The 20,975-nt window shown below is 36.1% G+C and overlaps 1 protein-coding gene and 1 long non-coding RNA gene across 4 annotated transcripts; one reads left to right on the forward strand and one right to left on the reverse strand.

Moving 5' to 3' along the window:
* Window positions 1-14,374: 14,374 nt before the first annotated feature.
* LOC110912847 lies at window positions 14,375-17,236 on the forward strand. 2 transcript variants are annotated; one of them, XR_002578188.1, is made up of 4 exons: window positions 14,375-14,535; window positions 14,694-14,771; window positions 16,656-16,756; window positions 17,149-17,236. It is a non-coding gene; the product is annotated as an uncharacterized LOC110912847 (long non-coding RNA). The 2 variants fall into 2 exon arrangements; XR_002578187.1 differs by lacking the exon at window positions 17,149-17,236 and having other exon boundaries at window positions 16,656-16,956.
* A 6-nt stretch (window positions 17,237-17,242) lies between these two features.
* Window positions 17,243-19,600, reverse strand: LOC110912846 (PAP-specific phosphatase HAL2-like). 2 transcript variants are annotated; one of them, XM_022157664.2, is made up of 4 exons: window positions 19,197-19,600; window positions 18,054-18,708; window positions 17,372-17,698; window positions 17,243-17,331 (listed from the first exon to the last, which is right to left on the reverse strand). In XM_022157664.2, the coding sequence occupies exons 1-3, from the start codon at window positions 19,366-19,368 to the stop codon at window positions 17,395-17,397; spliced, it is 1,131 nt and encodes a 376-aa protein (XP_022013356.1). In that variant the 5' UTR covers window positions 19,369-19,600; the 3' UTR covers window positions 17,243-17,331; window positions 17,372-17,394. The 2 variants fall into 2 exon arrangements, with proteins under 2 accessions (XP_022013356.1, XP_022013355.1); XM_022157663.2 differs by having other exon boundaries at window positions 17,271-17,698.
* Window positions 19,601-20,975: the final 1,375 nt, after the last annotated feature.

Genomic DNA, 20,975 nt, shown 5'->3' on the forward strand with positions numbered 1-20,975 from the left:
TACGGAATGCAACGAGCAACACTAAACGAAACTCTATCACTCAAGTCCCTACTACTTAATACCGATTAGTCGCCGGGGTCTGGCGAACGGGTTATTAGTTGATAGCGCTATTTAGGTCTAACCAGCCTCACACCGACCCTTGTTACTGGGAACGGGCGTGAACTAATAGACTCCGACAACCGTCAATGGTGATAGAACATTGACAAACGGGGCACAGCGGAAACGCGGGGTTAACTTAGTATTCGGTATTGGAAAAACAGTTTAGTCGCTTACTTTTGGGGTAGCTCCCCATGGCATGTATAAACGGATAAATTAACTGGTGAAACAAGTTTTTGGTAATTAAAACTGGACAACTAGTGAACTCGCTCAACATTATAGTTGACACCTTACTGCATGCTTTGCAGGTAACCAGTGACTCAGGAGCTCGCAGCTTGGGAACGTGTAGTGGTCGTCAAAACCCGTGTGTTGGGTTTTAATTATCTTGAACTCTGAACTGTCTTTAAAACTATTTGGTTTATGCTTCCGCTGTTTTGTTTAAACTAATTATCGAACTTAAACTACGATGTTGCTAACTACTTTTGATAGCAAATATTTCTACTATTAATCAATGCTCAGTATAATTGGTGGCTGGATCCTGGTCAGTCACGCCCTCAAGCAGATGATACTCCGCAAGTGGAATTTGGGGATGTGACAGTTTTAAACAGAACTGATCAACATGTGGTATCAGAGTATATGTTGATAAATCGGTTCTGATTTTGTATCCATTATTCTGGGATAAAAAATCTGGAAAACGGAAATTTTAAAGCCTTAAAAGGGGTCTCGGCTGTTTTCGAGTTCCTTGTTGGCGAAATCCCTATTTTCGGAAAAGGTTATTTGATAAATTGACTCGAAATCATAAAGGGTTAAACTTGTTATCACGAAATCCATTACAAAAACCATTAAAAATTCAGGTTTCGGATTTCCAGAATTATGTTTTTTTTTAGGGTTCATCAATTGTTCTAAGATAAAACTCAAAAATTCCCTAAGATTTGGAATATAATTTGGATTAGTGGATGTTTTTCCAACGTTTGATCTAAATTTTATCTATTAAAGTTTTGAAAACTGTTAAAGAATATTCAGTTATTATTTTCGAAATCTTTTGATAAGTCTAGATTAGAAATAAAATAGGAAACACTATCCCACAATCCCTTAAATTTCGAGTTTTAGTTATTATCACAATTAACAGCCATTAACTGTGGGTTTCGAAATCATAAATGTACAAATCGCACAAGTCCCTTAACAGTCGTACAAGATCAGATCAGATATGATCTGATCGCACAAGACATTCGCACAAGATCAGATCTAAAAAAAAAAGGTCTGATCGCACAAGGGAAATCGCACAAGATTTGTGGATCGCACAAGATTTGTGGATCGCACAAGACTTGTGGATCGCACAAGGCATTATTGATCACACAAGTTATTGGGCCTTACTGATCGCACAAATTATTTGGGCCTCACTGATCGCACAAGTCATTATTGACCGCACAAGTCCTTACTGATCGCACAAATTCGTTTTGGGCCTTATTGATCGCATAAGACTCGGGCATTACTGATCGCACAAGACTCGAAACCTCATTATTTTAAGCTGTTTAATGTGACCTAAAATTTTTTTCTCAAGCACTTATTTTTTTTAAATGAAGATCTTTTACAACTATTGAAAAGAGTTGGTCGCTTCCCCTGGTTTCTCCCCCATCCGCAATCACTATTTGAAGACGCAGTGAGCCTCGATACTACATGTTCAATTATCCGACTACTTGGATCTCTTCGATCTTTAGTTTAGTATTCTAAGAGGTAACTTCTTGTTGATGCACATAAACACAAATGATTGAATTTGGGATAAATTACACTTTTCGTCCTTTATGTTTGTATCATATTGCAATGGATGACCTTTAACATTAATAATTACAGTCACAATCCTTTATTTGTAAAACTCATTACACAATAAGTCCTTTAGCACTAACCTAGTTATTTTTTATGTTTAAATTTAGTCATGTGTGTTGCACATGAGGGTATAATGGTCTTTTTACCCATTTATTAAAAATACTTAACCCATTTATTAAAAATACTTAACCCATTTATTAAAAAAACTTAACCAATATATGTGTAATTCAGACTTCAAATCCTTTCACTTTGTCTTAGGTCTCCCGCCTCCCCCTCCCCCTCCCCCTCCCCCTCTGTAACATTTGTGCTCGAAATCATTATGAACAGTTCAATTATCAATAAAAAAATGTTATTTGATCTCAATGTTTGTTTGGTTGTGTTTTACATTATTTTATGTTTTGACTTTTGTTCGATTTTAAATTCTACATCGCTTTCTGGAGAATTATTCGCAAACTGGTGCGTAAACGTACTCAGTTTAATGCGACAAATACTCCGGAACATCAACATATACTCAACATACCTTAAATAACCTTTACATAACTTAGAAATAAGTTTTGAAGGCTTTGGTATGGTAAAAACAAGTTAATTCGCTTACAGGGACTAAACTTGACAAACTGCGAAAGTATGCCAATTTGAACTGTAACAAACATTCCGGAACATGTCCATAAGTTAAACATACCATAAATATCCTTTACATAGCTTAGAAATAGGCTTTGAGGGGTTTGGTATGCTAAAACAAACTTTTGGATCATTCAGGGGCTAAAAGTGTCAAAAAGTGCACAAGTTTGCACTTTCGCGCATAACTTACGTTCTGAATACATCCGGACATCCAAAAATTTATGTAAGCATCCTAATATTATGCCTTAGTGTTTGGAATGAGAAAAATCCATTCGTCACGCATTTTGGATCATTTTTCGCGCTTATGCGCATTCCGTCGTAATTCTGCGAACATCGCGCTCGTACGACCAAACGAACCAACATCCGACATATTTTTGAGCATGTTTCATGTCCACAATGTTTAGGCATCATTTTAGGGCCTTAAAGTTGGCTTTACGGGCCTTAGAAGTGTTGGAAATGGCTTAAATATGCAACAGGGACTAAAACTGTCATTTCTGAAAGTTGTGCAGATCAGACAAGACCAGGCGGCCCACCTGAGTTTTGCCTGCATCCTGACGTGGGCCGCGTGAGCCCTGCAGATGCAGAAACTTGTTTTTTTGGCTGAATTTGGCCTTTCAATCACTCCAAGGGGCAATGCCCTTTCACAATCTCTGGAGTTAGGGTCACTATATGTTACCACAACATCTTGACAAGTGTACGCATGAGATCGTGGCACGATATTCAAGAAAGGATCCTAACGGTCTTGCTTTTCCTATAAATACCCCCCTCCCCCATTTGTGTTAAAACCCACAAAACTGATCAAAGAGCTCTAAGTTGATGCCATTGCTTCATACCTGAGCTCCTGGATCAAGTTTAGCTTTCGGGGACCCTTCGTAAGTGTTCTTTCGTTCTTTTAATCGCTTTCTAGTGCTAAAGTCAAACTTTGTTTGACTTTCTGCGTTGACCAGCTTAAGGTTAACGCGAAGTTCGTTGGAACTTCATAACGTGAGCGTGATCACGATGGTTATAGTCCATAGTGACTATACCTACTGATTACCACGTTATCTAGGCTTAGTGACGAGTCGTAGTTTCGGCCAAAAATGCGCATTCTTGTGTATTTTGTAACCAAACTACTCGTAAGTATCAAAACCGTTTGTTTTGATACCAAACCTGTTTTCTAAACTTAGTTAAGCATGTTTTAACATGCTTAGCTCGTCACTTTTAGTTTAGTGCTTATATAGGGTCGTAAGGTAAGCGATCTAAACAATCGCTTATACTTTCGAACCCGACCCATTTGGTCGATCATTAGGATCCAACCAAACACATTAGGTGACCCTAGCTGTAACCTTCCGAGGTTATACCTTATGGTCACGATGTTAGGCGTTCCAAACGCGTTCTACGCGAACGACGCGTTAAGGTAGCATAAGCTACCTAAACGGGTCGTAGTGGGTCGTAAGCACTTAGGCTAGGTTTCATTTTAGCATGTAGGCTTTGTTAAACCATATTACACGAGTCTCTATACTCGTTTGGTTTACGAGCCCTCATTCTATCCAATCTTCCGAATTTGGTCCGGTATATTAACATAGTTACCTATATTAGGTGCCGTTTGATATCCGTGATCTCTAGCATTATTTCGTTGTTATACAAGAACTTCAAAGCAATCTCAGGTGAGTACATAGTCCTCTCTTTTACTGTTTTCCATACCGTTTTGGGGAGAAACACATGTGCCTACTTGTTACTTTCGTGCTTTCCTGTTTTCACATCATATACTTGCTATGCTCATTAGTACACTATTAGTACATGATTTACATTACATTGTTTCGCTATGTATGTTTACTTAGCATACTTAGTACATTGATTTACATTACATTTCTGCTACGTGTGTTGACTGATAGCATGCTAGCACATTGATTTACATGACTTTTATGCTATGTATGCCCATTGTGTGCGTACTTAGTACATCATTTTACACTACATTTTATGCTATGTATGCCCATCGTGTGCGTACTTAGTACATTTATTCATCACATGCTCACATTTTGGTATGACATTTGGTTTGTTCAAATTATACAATGTACATTCATTAACACCGATCATGCCGCCCGTTAGTAGGTAATGGTACCATAGGACTTGACAACTCCCATTCCTGAAATCTCGGGTTTGTTTGGATTGGAAGGAATGACCGAATACGATAAACAATAACACATATAGACCTTTAATTTGTTTAAAGGTCTATCACTACAGTCACAAAGGCTTGAATGTATGCATTTTCACAATACCGCATAAATGTTTGTATCAGTATAGCATGCAATTGTTCCACAAAACATAACTTTGACTTAAACTATGTTTAATTCAATACCCTGTTTTTATGCATTTTTACCTATGGCCTAGTTGATATATTTCACATGCCATACATGATATTTTTGATACACATTATATGATTTACAGTAAACATAAACAATTTGACATTATATACACACTTGGTGGTTTACATTAGACAAGAACATTTTGATATGGCTTACACAATAACACTTGACAAATTGATTTATACATGAACAATTTACATGGTGGTTGGTTTGGGTAAATGGTTTGAGTAACGTGGCGTATGTAATATGATACAAACATGGTGGATACGCCGCTAGTACTTCCTATATATAAATGTTTGTATAATATTACCTATCGTAGCATTATTTAAATCATTTCAGTTTAGACATATTACATTTTACACAAATAACATATTCTTCACAAGACATTATTTTTACAAACAACTTATCTTATACAAACTCATTTTACTTGGTTAATCGTTTAACCTTACATTTATCTATACATATCATTTGATTTTATCGTTTTTCAAATGATTTACAAGACAAAACAATTTACAAGGTTCATGACTGACTGTTATTAAACGTTTTCTTTAAACTCAAGTCATGAATCCCATTTTCACAAAACCTATGTATCTCACAGGCATTTTTATGCTGACGTACCTACTTTCACATGTGTTTTCAGGAGCTATTCCATAGGATGATGATCATGACACTAGGGCGGACCTGTGCCTTAGAGACTAAAACTGAAGATAGACTTAGAACACTTCACGCACCCACAGAGAACCGCCGCCGCTAGAAACCACCATGGTTTCTTCAATTGTAACCTAATTCCGATGCTCCAGCCACCGGCACCGCCGGCCGCCTCTTCCTCCTTATTCGATCTGGGTATGCGAGGCGTTAGATTGTAAGATTAAATATTTATTTATTTATATTTAATCTAGTAGCCATCATTATCATTTATATAATATAGATCAAAATATATTAATAACTTATTAATAATTAGTTGGTAATTGTTGATGGACCATATTACCCTTATTAACTAATTGGGTTTCCTCCTGTGTGTATATTTAAGGATATTATTAGTGAGGTTAAAGGTGAGACACACAACCTAACAACATAACATCACAATTCGTCCCTCTCTCTCTATAACCGAAACCTCCCTATTTTCGGTTCATCACCATCATCACTTTACACCCTAAGGAGGAACCAGATCTAAACTGACAACTATGTCGAACTCCGTGGCTGCGTCTCTTACTGGATTCTCTACTGATGCAATCAAAGGTATGTTATTTCGTTTTCCTTTATGTTTTAAACAGAACTGATCAACATGTGGTATCAGAGCATATGTTGATAAATCAGTTCTGATTTTGTATCCATTATTCTGGGATCAAAAATCTGGAAAAAGAAAATTTTAAAGCCTTAAAAGGTCTCGGCTGTTTTCGAGTTCCTTGTTGGCGAAATCCCTGTTTTCGGAAAAGGTTATTTGATAAATTGACTCGAAATCATAAAGGGTTAAACTTGTTATCACGAAATCCATTACAAAAACCATTAAAAATTCAGGTTTCGGATTTCCAGAATTATGTTTTTTTTTAGGGTTCATCAATTGTTCTAAGATAAAACTCGAAAATTCCCTAAGATTTGGAATATAATTTGGATTAGTGGATGTTTTTCCAACGTTTGATCTAAATTTTATCTATTAAAGTTTTGAAAACTGTTAAAGAATATTCAGTTATCATTTTCGAAATCTTTTGATAAGTCTAGATTAGAAATAAAATAGGAAACACTATCCCACAATCCCTTAAATTTCGAGTTTTAGTTATTATCACAATTAACAGCCATTAACTGTGGGTTTCGAAATCATAAATGTACAAATCGCACAAGTCCCTTAACAGTCGCACAAGATCAGATCAGATATGATCTGATCGCACAAGACATTCGCACAAGATCAGATCTCAAAAAAAAAAAAAAAAGAGGTCTGATCGCACAAGGGAAATCGCACAAGATTTGTGGATCGCACAAGGCATTATTGATAACACAAGTTATTGGGCCTTACTGATCGCACAAATTATTTGGGCCTCACTGATCGCACAAGTCATTATTGATCGCACAATTCCTTACTGATCGCACAAATTTGTTTTGGGCCTTATTGATCGCATAAGACTCGGGCATTACTGATCGCACAAGACTCGAAACCTCATTATTTTAAGCTGTTTAATGTGACCTAAAAAATTTTTCTCAAGCACTTATTTTTTTTAAATGAAGATCTTTTACAACTATTGAAAAGAGTTGGTCGCTTCCCCTGGTTTCTCCCCCATCTGCAACCACTATTTGAAGACGCAGTGAGCCTCGATACTACATGTTCAATTATCCGACTACTTGGATCTCTTCGATCTTTAGTTTAGTATTCTAAGAGGTAACTTCTTGTTGATGCACATAAACACAAATGATTGAATTTGGGATAAATTACACTTTTCGTCCTTCATGTTTGTATCAGATTGCAATGGATGACCTTTAACTTTAATAATTACAGTCACAATCCTTTATTTGTAAAACTCATTACACCATAAGTCCTTTAGCACTAACCTAGTTATTTTTTATGTTTAAATTTAGTCATGTGTGTTGCACATGAGGGTATAATGGTCTTTTTACCCATTTATTAAAAATACTTAACCCATTTATTAAAAAAACTTAACCCATATATGTGTAATTCAGACTTCAAATCCTTTCACTTTGTCTTAGGCTTCCCGCCTCCCCCTCCCCCTCTACCACCAGCCACCACCATCACAACTCCGTCACCACCGCCACCGTAGCCATCACACAACAATAACCTGCAAGTCGTCGGCAACACCACCTTCTCACCCCAGAAATAATCTGGGTTTCAACTGACCCACCTACCATCGAGAACACTTCACGCACCCACAGAGAACCGCCGCCGCTAGAAACCACCATGGTTTCTTCAATCGTAACCTAAATCCGATGCTCCGGCCACCGGCACCGCCGGCCGCCTCTTCCACCTTATTCGATCTGGGTATGCGAGGCGTTAGATTGTAAGATTAAATATTTATTTATTTATATTTAATCTAGTAGCCATCATTATCATTTATATAATATAGATCAAAATATATTAATAACCTATTAATAATTAGTTGGTAATTGTTGATGGACCATATTACCCTTATTAACTAATTGGGTTTCCTCTTGGGTGTATATTTAAGGAGATTATTAGAGAGGTTAAAGGTGAGACACACAACCTAACAACATAACATCACAATTCGTCCCTCTCTCTCTATAACCGAAACCTCCCTATTTTCGGTTCATCACCATCATCACTTTACACCCTAAGGAGGAACCAGATCTAACTGACAACTATGTCGAACTCCGTGGCTGCGTCTCTGACTGGATTCTTTACTGATGCAATCAAAGGTATGTTATTTCGTTTTCCTTTATGTTTTAAACAGAACTGATCAACATGTGGTATCAGAGCATATGTTGATAAATCAGTTCTGATTTTGTATCCATTATTCTGGGATCAAAAATCTGGAAAACGAAAATTTTAAAGCCTTAAAAGGTCTCGGCTGTTTTCGAGTTCCTTGTTGCCGAAATCCCTGTTTTCGGAAAAGGTTATTTGATAAATTGACTCGAAATCATAAAGGGTTAAACTTGTTGTCACGAAATCCATTACAAAAACCATTAGAAATTCAGGTTTCGGATTTCCAGAATTATGTTTTTTTTTAGGGTTCATCAATTGTTCTAATATAAAACTCGAAAATTCCCTAAGATTTGGAATATAATTTGGATTAGTGGATGTTTTTCCAATGTTTGATCTAAATTTTATCTATTAAAGTTTTGAAAACTGTTAAAGAATATTCAGTTATTATTTTCGAAATCTTATGATAAGTCTAGATTAGAAATAAAATAGGAAACACTATCCCACAATCCCTTAAATTTCGAGTTTTAGTTATTATCACAATTAACAGCCATTAACTGTGGGTTTCGAAATCATAAATGTACAAATCGCACAAGTCCCTTAACAGTCGCACAAGATCAGATCAGATATGATCTGATCGCACAAGACATTCGCACAAGATCATATCTCAAAAAAAAAAAAAAGAGGTCTGATCGCACAAGGGAAATCGCACAAGATTTGTGGATCGCACAAGATTTGTGGATCGCACAAGACTTGTGGATCACACAAGGCATTATTGATCACACAAGTTATTGGGCCTTAATGATCACACAAATTATTTGGGCCTCACTGATCGCACAAGTCCTTACTGATCGCACAAATTTGTTTTGGGCCTTATTGATCGCATAAGACTCGGGCATTACTGATCGCACAAGACTCGAAACCTCATTATTTTAAGCTGTTTAATGTGACCTAAAATTTTTTTCTCAAGCACTTATTTTTTTTAAATGAAGATCTTTTACAACTATTGAAAAGAGTTGGTCGCTTCCCCTGGTTTCTCCCCCATCCGCAACCACTATTTGAAGACGCATTGAGCCTCGATTCTACATGTTCAATTATCCGACTACTTGGATCTCTTCGATCTTTAGTTTAGTATTCTAAGAGGTAACTTCTTGTTGATGCACATAAACACAAATGATTGAATTTGGGATAAATTACACTTTTCGTCCTTTATGTTTGTATCAGATTGCAATTGATGACCTTTAACTTTAATAATTACAGTCACAATCCTTTATTTGTAAAACTCATTACACCATAAGTCCTTTAGCACTAACCTAGTTATTTTTTATGTTTAACAGGTGGTTTGCTATTAAATACTTGGTTTTGTTAATACTTAATTAATTAATCAGAATCAGATAATTTTTACAAAACCAAATCGCTTATCTTGAATGAGTTTCTGATGTATTAATTCTGGCCAAAGTTGATTTACTACATCTATTTATTGTTCAAGTATTATAAAAGCTATGTTAAGTATGCATTACAAACGTGAAATGTCTTAATTCTGGCCAAAGCTGATTTAATTCATTTATGTTTAGCATGCTTGACAAGTGCATAACTAAAGTGATTGTCTCATTTCTGGCCAAAGCTGATTTGTCACGATTACTTTGCACACATACTTAAATGATTGCACTTCTGGCCAAAGCTGATTTGTCTTTGTTTAAGTAGGACTTTACTAAGTCTATTATTTTGATGTTAGTAATAGACATATCACAATCTCTTCACATAATGATCCTTATATTAATGATCCTTACTTAATTTTATGATCATTTCGTCTGCCTTATTTTAAGTACCCATAATTTTACTCACTATAATTTACTTCTACATATATCTCATCCACTCTAATTCCTAAATCCAAAATGTTTGCTTTATTTAAAGTTTCTATTGGAATTAGCTCTTAAATTAAATCCTTGACTATTTCTTAAGACACGATAATCCTATTGCTCTCTTCTGATAAAGATTATAAAGAAGAAAATTAGAGCATGATGATCAGGACAAATCGAACATGATGTCTCTTATGATAATCAAGAACTCTCTAACATAATGCTATCACTAAAGTTATTTCAGATTAAGTCTTTCCTAAGGCTAATCTCTTATATATGGAATAATCACTAGAACTCCTAAGATGCATGCCTTCTTTTAAAATTCTAAACTATAAAGTTAAGTGGTATATGTGAATACATAATAATGTACAATACCATCACCCATAAGGTTAAGGGCTTACGCATGGAAATAAGTACATTTTCCAGTATATTACATATTAAGATTTTTACTTGTACAATTTGATGTCTTATAAATCAACTATAACACTCAACAATACCAAAGTATAATGAGTGTGTTGATAAGCAACATATGTACAGAGAAATAAATGTTTGAAGCTGGAAAATAAATTGTTACTCACCCTACAACCACTTAAACTTTAAAAGAGGATTGTTCTAAGGTCCATTGACAAAATACAAGTACAAAATCCCAACTCTAAGTTTCTTCAAGGGAAAATCTCACTGCATAATTATGTCATTAGACTAAACATAAGCAACGAGACTATCCATTATTCTAAAGAACAGTTGGATGAATTAATTAGATAGTCACTTATTAAAGATATTTAAGTCTACTAATTATAATATTCCTATTGACACATGATTACTTGACTCTAGTTTTAAACGTTTCCTTACCAGAAGTTAACAAATAACTAACATGAGAGTTAGTGACATGATTAAATGTTAAGGCTATAAGAACAATAATAAGCAGTCTTCTAACAACGTTTTTTCGATACCGTACATATATTCTGAGTATTAATCAGAATATAGTATCATAATTAAGAAATGTTATGAAGGTTGTGAGGTTTGCATAGTCAACATAAAGTCACACTTATCTTAAACTCTCATCTTATTTGTTCTAAATATCTGGATTGAAACATTATTAAGATAAAACTAGATGATACCTTACACTTTCACAACTTTTGTCATCATGCAAATGAAAAATTTGACAGAAGGAAAATGAGACTTACAAATTTCATCCATTATAACCAAAATTCATGAGAAATCATGACATGGTTAATGAGGATGATTTCTTATCTAATCTCATTCTAAGTGTTTTTTTTTCATGACGTTATAGCCCTAAATATCACTTGGCTCAAGGAATAAGTATGGGTCCATCATAAGTCATTCATTGACATTCATGGAACTTATTCCAAATGGAACATTCAGACATAATTCATTTATCATTTAAAGACTATCTACTTGTATCTAAATTTTGTCGTATATGGCCCACAGTTTTTTAAAAGAAATCTATTCATATATGTACTTAATAAGATTTCTATTAAATATGTCCCTAAAGTTTCTTAAGATATCTGGACATTAAAGGAGTCAAATAAAGTCTAACGTATATGTGATAGGTTCCCACGTCACGTAGCTCATTGGAACTTCTCTTGTAGCATTCTAGAGATATTAAAGATCAGTGGGAGCATTAAGTGTCTTAATAATAACTTGCAATAGTTGCAAGAGGTGGGGAGTGAAAACTTTATATTACTACAATTTACACACCTCTTGTACAAGACACTGCTCCATCTTGACACTGTTCTATCATAACTTGTCTCCTTAAAATCTAAAGCTACTTTTACAAAAGTTTCATTGTTGCTTAATTGTGGGCACACTTAGATATCTTATCTAACCTAACATAATCCTCAACAAGAGAAACTACAATGACTAACGTCATTAAACTTGTTTCTCTATTAGAATTTGTTTGGTCGTTAAATATTGACCCTAAGCATGCTGAGTTCCTAAAGTTTTCTAAGGTCAGTGGGAGCAGTCAAAGTCCTTATAATGACTTGCAAGGAATACAAGAGGCGGGGGGAAGAGTGTCATTAAATTTCACTCCAAATTTAACTCCAATTACACCTCTTGTACACCATACTGCACCAACTCTTACAAACTTAGAATCCTGAAAATGAGAAACCTAATCAAGAGCTAATCCATAAAACTGAAACTTCTAACAAACCCAATAATCAACTCAGGAGGTCATCTAGGTTTAAAAACCTACTAACTTTGATGATTACATAACCTCCCTAATTTGGAGTTGAAATGGATTTTGGAAAAGTTTACTGATCCTATCTCTTCTAATTAAGCCATTAGTGTCAATCAATCTTCTGAATGGAATAAAACAGTTTTCTAGTAAAACTGATTTTATGTGTTCGCATAACGTTTGGGATTTGATTGAATTACCTAAGAGTGTTCATAACTAAACCAAATCCTGATATAAACGTTAAGACACAAAGAAGCATGATTGATTATCAAAGGTTGTACTCAGGAAGAGATAAATTATTAAAGAATCGTTATTACATATCTAACAAAAGATTTCTTTTAGGATCATCACTGTTCTAGTAGCTTATAACAGTTTTGAGCTACATTAGATGAACATCAAAACAGTTTTCCCTTACAACTGGCTGACATATTAACATGTTCCTAAAACAACCTGAATGTTCTAAACTTAAAGTTAAAGAACAGTTTGTCTATAAGCCAATAAAATCCATGTATGGTTTAATGCAAACATCATAATGTGATGAAATCTTAACGCAATTATTTTCATCAACAACCAAGTGGAATAATGTACCTACCTCAAGATGAGTGGGAGCAACTAAGATAAACTTGTCTATATAGATGATATTCTTTTGACAAGTATATGTTACATAAGTCAAAGCATTGTTAACACAAACTTTGATATAATAGATCTCAGAGATGTCTCTTATGTAATAGATATCATAACGTACCGAGATAGACCCAATGGGACATTAGTTTCGTTCCATAAGTTTAACATTAAATGGGTCTTTACATATGTAACGAGATACTGCTCTCCTTTAGAGGATAATAGGATAAATGAGATTATTTATTTACGCTTCATTAATTAGAAGCCTTATGTAAGTTTAAGTCTATACTCGTTTACGTATTACTCACATTGCAACACACTAGATATGTCTAGATTAATGTGAAGCATCTAATAGAGTATTACAATATCTTTAAAAGAAACGAGAGACTACAATTTGAAGAAGAAGTGAGAATTAAAACCGGTTGATTACTTTAACTTTGTGATATTCAAAGATGATAGAATGTAATTTTGGGTATATCCTTATGTCAGCAGACAAACCTATCTTATGGAGGAGTCATAATAAACTGATAATAACAACCTAAGTTATAACGATATAATATATTGTTGATCACAAAGCAATAGTCACTAAATGTTGTTGAAAATTTATCAGTGGACTCATAAGTTTATTAACTCCATATAATTAATATATTGAAGACTTATTGTGATAAAGTCAGCTACCATGTCTCCTTGAACAGTAACAGTTCAAGAGGTGCTGCATTAAATTTCGATACACAATTAATTATTCGTTTATGAACGAATTGAGGAAACTAAATCTTTGTATCGAATGCATTCATGATATGCTTAAGGATCCTATAACTAAAAGTCTATCACCCATAACTATTATGTAAGCGCTTATAATAATCACGGGTTTATTGATGACTATGTACAACTGCATATCGTACTATGAATGATTAACTTTTAATATTCCTCATCAGTTTGATTTTGTATGTCTCTTACATATGTTCTGCCGGTGTAATGACATATAAACAACTATAAATACAAATCAAACGTTAAAGGGCTTACTTATTTTGATCATAACTGTTAGGTATTAAATTAAGGCTATAGTATGACAAATGGGGGTCCTGAGTCGCATAATGATTCAACGGCTGTATTTCTCTGCTATAGTACTTGTTTAAGGCTAAAATGAGTATTAACTTCCGATCAGACTAATCTAATACTCATGATAAATGATTATTCGGCTAAGTGGGAGAATGTAAGATTAAATATTTATTTATTTATATTTAATCTAGTAGCCATCATTATCATTTATATAATATAGATCAAAATATATTAATAACCTATTAATAATTAGTTGGTAATTGTTGATGGACCATATTACCCTTATTAACTAATTGGGTTTCCTCTTGGGTGTATATTTAAGGAGATTATTAAAGAGGTTAAAGGTGAGACACACAACCTAACAACATAACATCACAATTCGTCCCTCTCTCTCTATAACCGAAACCTCCCTATTTTCGGTTTATCACCATCATCACTTTACACCCTAAGGAGGAACCATATCTAAACTGACAACTATGTCGAACTCCGTGGCTGCGTCTTTGACTGGATTCTCTACTGATGCAATCAAAGGTATGTTATTTCATTTTCCTTTATGTTTTAAACAGAACTGATCAACATAGATCAGATTAGATCGAATCAAATCAATGAAGAAGACTAAACCCAGAAGACGTTAGATCTGATTTTGTTGTGTTTTTTGTTTTTGATAATAATTATGGCCAATCGAGAAGAAATCTGAAATTGAGGAAATGGTGAAGGCGTTGGAGGGTTTGAACCCGAATCCGAACCCGGCTGTTTATCTTGATAAGGTGAAATGATTCAAACATTTCATAATTATTTTTTTATAATTTTATAATCACCATTTGTGTTGAAAGTTGAAACTTGAGATTTGAAATTGATGGTGTTTATTATGGGGATGCTCTTCATCAGTTTGGCATTGACTCACTTGTCCGAATGCTCTTTGGAAAAAAAAAAACAAAACTTTTGGTGTCTTTTTCTATTTGGGATTCTTCTTCTTATTCTTCCCAGAAACTTAAGATCTTTAATTGGCCATTCAAGGGACCATGAAACCCAATAAATAAACAATTATAATAAAAATGTAAAAACGAATAGTGTTTGAAGAACAGTAAATAAAAGAATCTGACTGTGAAACTTGAGATTTGAAATTGATGGTGTTTATTATGGGGGATTGTTTAGTTGGGGGATGCTCGGATCGAAGAGAAAGAAGTTGGGGTTGAGAGATTTCATCCGTTTGGGGATTTCTTGTAGGTTATTGATGTTATCTTCTTACATTCATTATCCATAGTCCTTGAAACAGATAACAGTAAAAAGACGAATTTGACCTTATGTGAAAAGCATATGATTGGAATTAACTAAAAATTTTAACTAGGTTAGAGTCAAAGGACCAAAGATGTAACGAGTTTGTCAAATAAAGGACCGTGACTGTAATTATTGAAGTTAAAGGCTATCCACTGCAATCTGGTACAAATATAAAGGACGAAAAGTGTAATTTACCCTTGAATTTGATTCTCCCTACACTGCTCTATCACCAAATGTTTATATGTTGGCTTCCTAAATATGACAGAATCAAAGGTGTCATCAAATGTCAAATGTGACTATAATAAGGAATTAAGGACCAACTGTGCAGTCCACAAAGTTTTATGAACCTAAACTACACTTCTCAAAGTTTAACCCAAAATAATAAGGACCAACTGTGCAGTCCACAAAGTTTTATGAACCTAAACTACACTTGTCAAAGTTTAACCCAAAATAAAAATTTATTTTCTTTTTGCATTATAAAATTATTTCTTAATAACATTAGTTATGTTTATAGAGTTTGCATCATTAGTAAGATACAAGCCATATCACTAGAACTTTTCTCGATTAAATACTTACTCAACGTAAACTTACTTAATGCAACAACATTAACTATCACCATCGTGATGTTAATCATAATTTACTTTATATTATTTTGGTGCTAGAGCTCCAATCATGTCGCTTCTTTCTTCTCGATATGATAATACAAATTAGGTTGTTTATATTAAAAAAAAGTCACTTGATAAAATGGTTAGATGATGGTTAGGGGTGTTGATTGTTACACATTGTTAGACAACCTCTATGATTTATGATGCAATAATGACATAAGAAATACATTGTTAGACAAACTCTATGATTTTCTTATGTCATGCTCATTTGCCCTTTTATAGAAATTATAGATAGATTGTTTACGAATTATGATTTTGATTTAATGGTTAGGGGTGTTGATGTGAAAACCAAATGCTTCTGATACCCGTTAAAAGTTAACAGAAGAGTAGCCGCATACAAAAAATTTAAAAACAGATTAACGCGGCAACAAATAACCCAGAAAAATTCACAAAATCACTACTCATTTTCATCAAGTTCCTTCAAGAAACGATGGAATTACAAGTCCCACCTTCATTCGGTTTGAGTTCCTCTGCATCTTCATCTCTGTTTTCCTTTTCATGATTTACTGTTCAAAACTAATGATTCGAGTCGTTGGTTTGCAATTTGGATTACGATTTCAACTGCTTACAAATCATTATCATTCAGACTGTCAATGACCCCGGTAACACATCACTTTCATATTCTCTTCAAATTTTCATCAACAGTTATCTGTAGTTTAATTTATTAATTTATCAATAGCCCTATTGTTGTTCTTAATTTGGATGCAGGTTTCCTTACAAATTTCGCCACGGGTACATTTCTTGTTAGAGCAGCAAAGGATGATTAAACTATGCCGGCGGAAAGATTTTAATGCATCATTTTTTTTCGCGTGAGTTTTGAATCTGAACTTGATAGTTTTAGTTTTAAGAATCAATGCATTTGACTTTCCTTCTAATGTTGTTTGGAGATGATAAAGACTCCCCTGCATCTAAACTCTTGGATTACGGTTATGTTACATAAACTGGATAACATCTTTAGTTGTTGAGAAGATGATCAAATACGAAGGGCGCAAAAAAGGTTTGAATTAAACATTGACTTTTGTGGGTCAAATCTGAACAAGTTTCTATCTTAATTGATAGGAACCCTTTCGATACTTGTATGAATTTAACTGCATGACATGACACTTGATGCTTGACCAGCAAAAAAGTAGTGAAAAATAAAAAATTCGTATCGAAACTGGATTTGTTTGACCTGAAAGTCAAAGTGTATGAACTTATGCAGATAACTACATAGAAAAAGCTTGGAAAATGGTGGAATGGGAAGAAGATGAGCTGCATCAAGCAGTCAAATTTCCACTTTTCGATTGTAATAGCAGTTACCACAGATCATATTGAAGGAATTCATTGATATGCATTTTAAACTTGTATTGATTGGAAATAACAAAAATAACCCCTAGAGTGATTCTTGAAACAGAGCATACATCTCATACTTGAGTCAAGTTGACTTGCTTACAAGAGTTGGAAAGTTTTAAAGATGAGAGGAATCCCAGCTTGCATAAACAGCCCCTATGATTTTCTCATGTAAATTCACTCCAGAACAGGCAACAATTCCCCGGTCGAGACCTTCAAGATACACGCCTTTTGAGAAATCTAATGGCCGGCCGCCAGCATCCGTCACAACCCCGCCAGCTTCCTCCACAATTACCACCCCAGCAGCATGATCCCATATCTTTTCTTTGTATCCAGCTTTTGCAAACTTCATGTATATCTCTGCATCTCCACGCGCGATTGCTGCATATTTTACCATGCTATACACACGCAACGGTTGCTTTCTGCAATTACAAATCCAAAAAGAAACATTAAAGTGTGAGGTCAGTCTGGTTGGGATACAAATCAAAACGGGTCTTTTTTGTATGGGTCAACTTGAGTTGATCAGAAACACATTTTGTCCGTTTTTTTTTTTTTTTTTTTTTTTTTTATAATACATACTTTGTATGTTTGATGATAAACAAAATACTTTAGTAAAACAATTCTAGGATGTTTTAAGCTTTAAAACACACATGGTGCAACTTTCTAACTGTTTGACCCGTTGGAGATAAAACATAACCGGATCAAGTCATTCTTAAATAAACAGGTCAATACATGAAACAAGAGAACTCAATGGAGAAAGTGGGAATTTAAGCGCACCTAAGCCCTACTCTGTGAGCAATTCCAGCGCTATAAGAATGGTTAGAGTTAGTTTTCTCGACTGGTTCACAAAATGTAGCCATAACAGGATTATCAATGGAAGAAACACGTATAACGCTAGCCGAATTGGGCCATTCAAGTGACCCGTGACCCTGAATCAGTGGTTGCATCCAAGCTTGACCACTACCTTTACTTGTGTACATAACACACCCTTCTTGCCATAAATCCGACCGTACACTTGAATTATTTACCAATTTCCTTTTACTCGAATAATTAGGGCACCCAAGAACCCCAACCACAACCTGCCCGTTTTCAATCAACGCAAGTGCGACAGCGTACTGATCTCCACGCACAAACCCTAGGGTTCCGTCAACAGGGTCAAGAACCCAATGTCTTCCAACCGGACCACCAGTTGAATTGCAGCAGTTAATGGCATCAAGAATTTCTGAACCCCCAAGAGGTTTGGTTGGACCCTTGAGACCGAAACGCGGTGCCATGGCTAAAGTTTCGTTCACGGTTGCAACCACGGATGCCAATAAACTTGTGGCAGAATCATCAGAAAGTGTTTGTGCATCTTCTTCTGCAACAATTGAGACGTTTTCTCTACCGAACGATTCTGATAGCATCCAGCTAATCATTGCTTGTACACTCCAATCTGTTTATGCATATGGGTCAATATCATGCATACATTGTGAAGTATATCGACTAATGCGGACCTACTAATGACAATCCACTGCATTTTTGGTTGATTTTGAACCCTTAAATCTTCGAAATTTGAGAAGACACCACTGACACATCCTACAGGCGCATGGTCATACAGACTGTATGAGGGGTTATACAGGGTCGTATGATTGTTATACTGACTCATCATGCGGGCCATAATGTTTATACAAGTCGTATGAGTTGGTGTTCTTACAAATCAAACGGGCCGTGTAATGTGTTAAATCAAACGGGTCATATGATGTGTTAGACCGACACATAAGCGATTAATGTGACAGAGCACCCCACTGACAAAGTTCACAAACATCATTCAGAGACACATTCTTAATCTGTAAAACCAACAATGGAGCAACTAACGAATCCTAAAACAAAACAACAAACCCCAACTTTTCAATAAACAAACAAACCAAAAAATAAACGCACCGGCAACAGTAACAGGTGAATCATCATCTTTCGAAATAACGTGATCAGGGCTGGGACCAACCGAGCCCTTTTGCAGCTTCTGACAAAGAGAACAAGCCATTTGTACAACTCTTACACCCACTTGTAATTCTTTAGCATACTTGTGACTGGCACTAGCATCAGCGCCCTCCATTGTGAAATGCTTATTGGGTTTTTTAGACCCAAATGGTGATCGGCATTTCCTCACCGCTCCGATCGACCATTTGCAGAACGGCGTTACTGCCGGAGAGTGAGGCGGCGTGAAGGATTTTGTGATTTGATGGTATGGTATGGCAGGATGGATCGTCGATGTTAACAGATATTTTTTTAGGGCCGGTCTGTTGGAACATCGATCCTTATAGAGTTAAATTTTAGACATGGCTGACTCATAGGGTACGTCTTTGTGTGACGGTTCATTTTATGCGAAACGTATTTTGGGCGTGGTTGTTACTTGTTGAAACAATGGTTAACACAAAAGGATAACCAAGAGGGTCGTTTCACTTATGGGGTTCAACCTCTTCTCTTGCTCGTGTCAAAGGCCTAAGATCTGCAAAACAGTAAACACCGTTAGTCTCGTTAAGAGGGGAAAAGGGGGTTTTCCCTCTTAACCAGGCTCCGGCGTGAGAATAAGTACTGCTCTGAGATGAATAAAACAGTGTGTGTATAGAGTGAGTAAAGAGAGCCAAGATCCTTGACCTGAATGATGAAGGGTTCTATTTATAGCCGGAGGGTGAAGAAGGAGGAAGCAGCTGTGCCAGCTGTGGGTGCGCGCCAGCTGTCCGACCAAGGGGAATATCCTCTCGGTCTGCCCTGTCAGGGACGGCGTAGTGGTACACGTGGCGTCCCTGCATTCGACGGTGCTGGGTACCTCGTACTGGTCATGTCAGCCCTGCTCCCTGGATTGTCGCAGGCCCATGTGGCTTCCTGTGTATGGTGCCACGTATTGTCCTTGATGTTGGGCGAAGCATCTTTGATGTTAGCCGGGCCTTATCCGGGTGTCTTCTGGAAGCTTCTAGAAGATCCGGATGATGTGGATGCCTTGTGTGTATGGAGGTGGTGTGGTCCCTGCCATGTAGGCAGGGAATTGGGACCATACCTCTTCAAGTCCCCCCAGTCCAGTGTGCCTTCTAGTTGAGTTGATCGTCTAGGAGGGATTCTGGACTTATGAGAGTTGTGGTTTCTATGCATCGCGTTGGAGTTGGTGAAAATAAAGTGAGCCGAGTGGACGCATGCCGCGTGGGTCTTGGCCTTTGAAAAAAGTGAGCCAAATGGAAGCATGCCGCATGGGTTTTGGCCTTTTGAAAAAAAAAGTGAGCCAAATGGACACATGCCGCATGGGTTTTGGCCCTTTGAAGAAAGTGAGCCAAATGGACGCATGCCGCATGGGTTTTGGCCCTTTGAAAAAAGTGAGCCAAATGGACGCATGCCGCATGGGTTTTGGCCCTTTGAAAAAAGTGAGCCAAATGGACGCATGCCGCATGGGTTTTAGCCCTTTGAAAAAAGTGAGCCAAATGGACGCATGCCGCATGGGTTTTGGCCCATTGAAAAAAGTGAGCCAAATGGACGCATGCCGCATGGGTTTTGGCCCTTTGAAGAAAGTGAGCCAAATGGACGCATGCCGCATGGGTTTTGGCCCTTTGAAAAAAGTGAGCCAAATGGACGCATGCCGCATGGGTTTTGGCTCTTTGAAAAGTTGAGCCAAATGGACGCATGCCGCATGGGTTTTGGCTCTTTGAAGAGTTGAGCCAAAAGGCCGCATGC

This window comes from Helianthus annuus, chromosome 15 (assembly GCF_002127325.2).
Source record: "Helianthus annuus cultivar XRQ/B chromosome 15, HanXRQr2.0-SUNRISE, whole genome shotgun sequence".
In the NCBI taxonomy this organism is placed as follows: Eukaryota; Viridiplantae; Streptophyta; class Magnoliopsida; order Asterales; family Asteraceae; genus Helianthus; species Helianthus annuus.

Bases quoted from the DNA above. Each gene is read 5' to 3' on its own strand.
- LOC110912846 (XM_022157664.2), bottom strand. From the start codon at position 19,368: ATGGAGGGCGCTGATGCTAGTGCCAGTCACAAGTATGCTAAAGAATTA. The intron at 18,709-19,196 runs GTGCGTTTATTT...ATGCATAAACAG, and splicing joins TTCACCTGTTACTGTTGCCG to ATTGGAGTGTACAAGCAATG. The intron at 17,699-18,053 runs GTGCGCTTAAAT...TTGTAATTGCAG, and splicing joins GCTCACAGAGTAGGGCTTAG to AAAGCAACCGTTGCGTGTGT.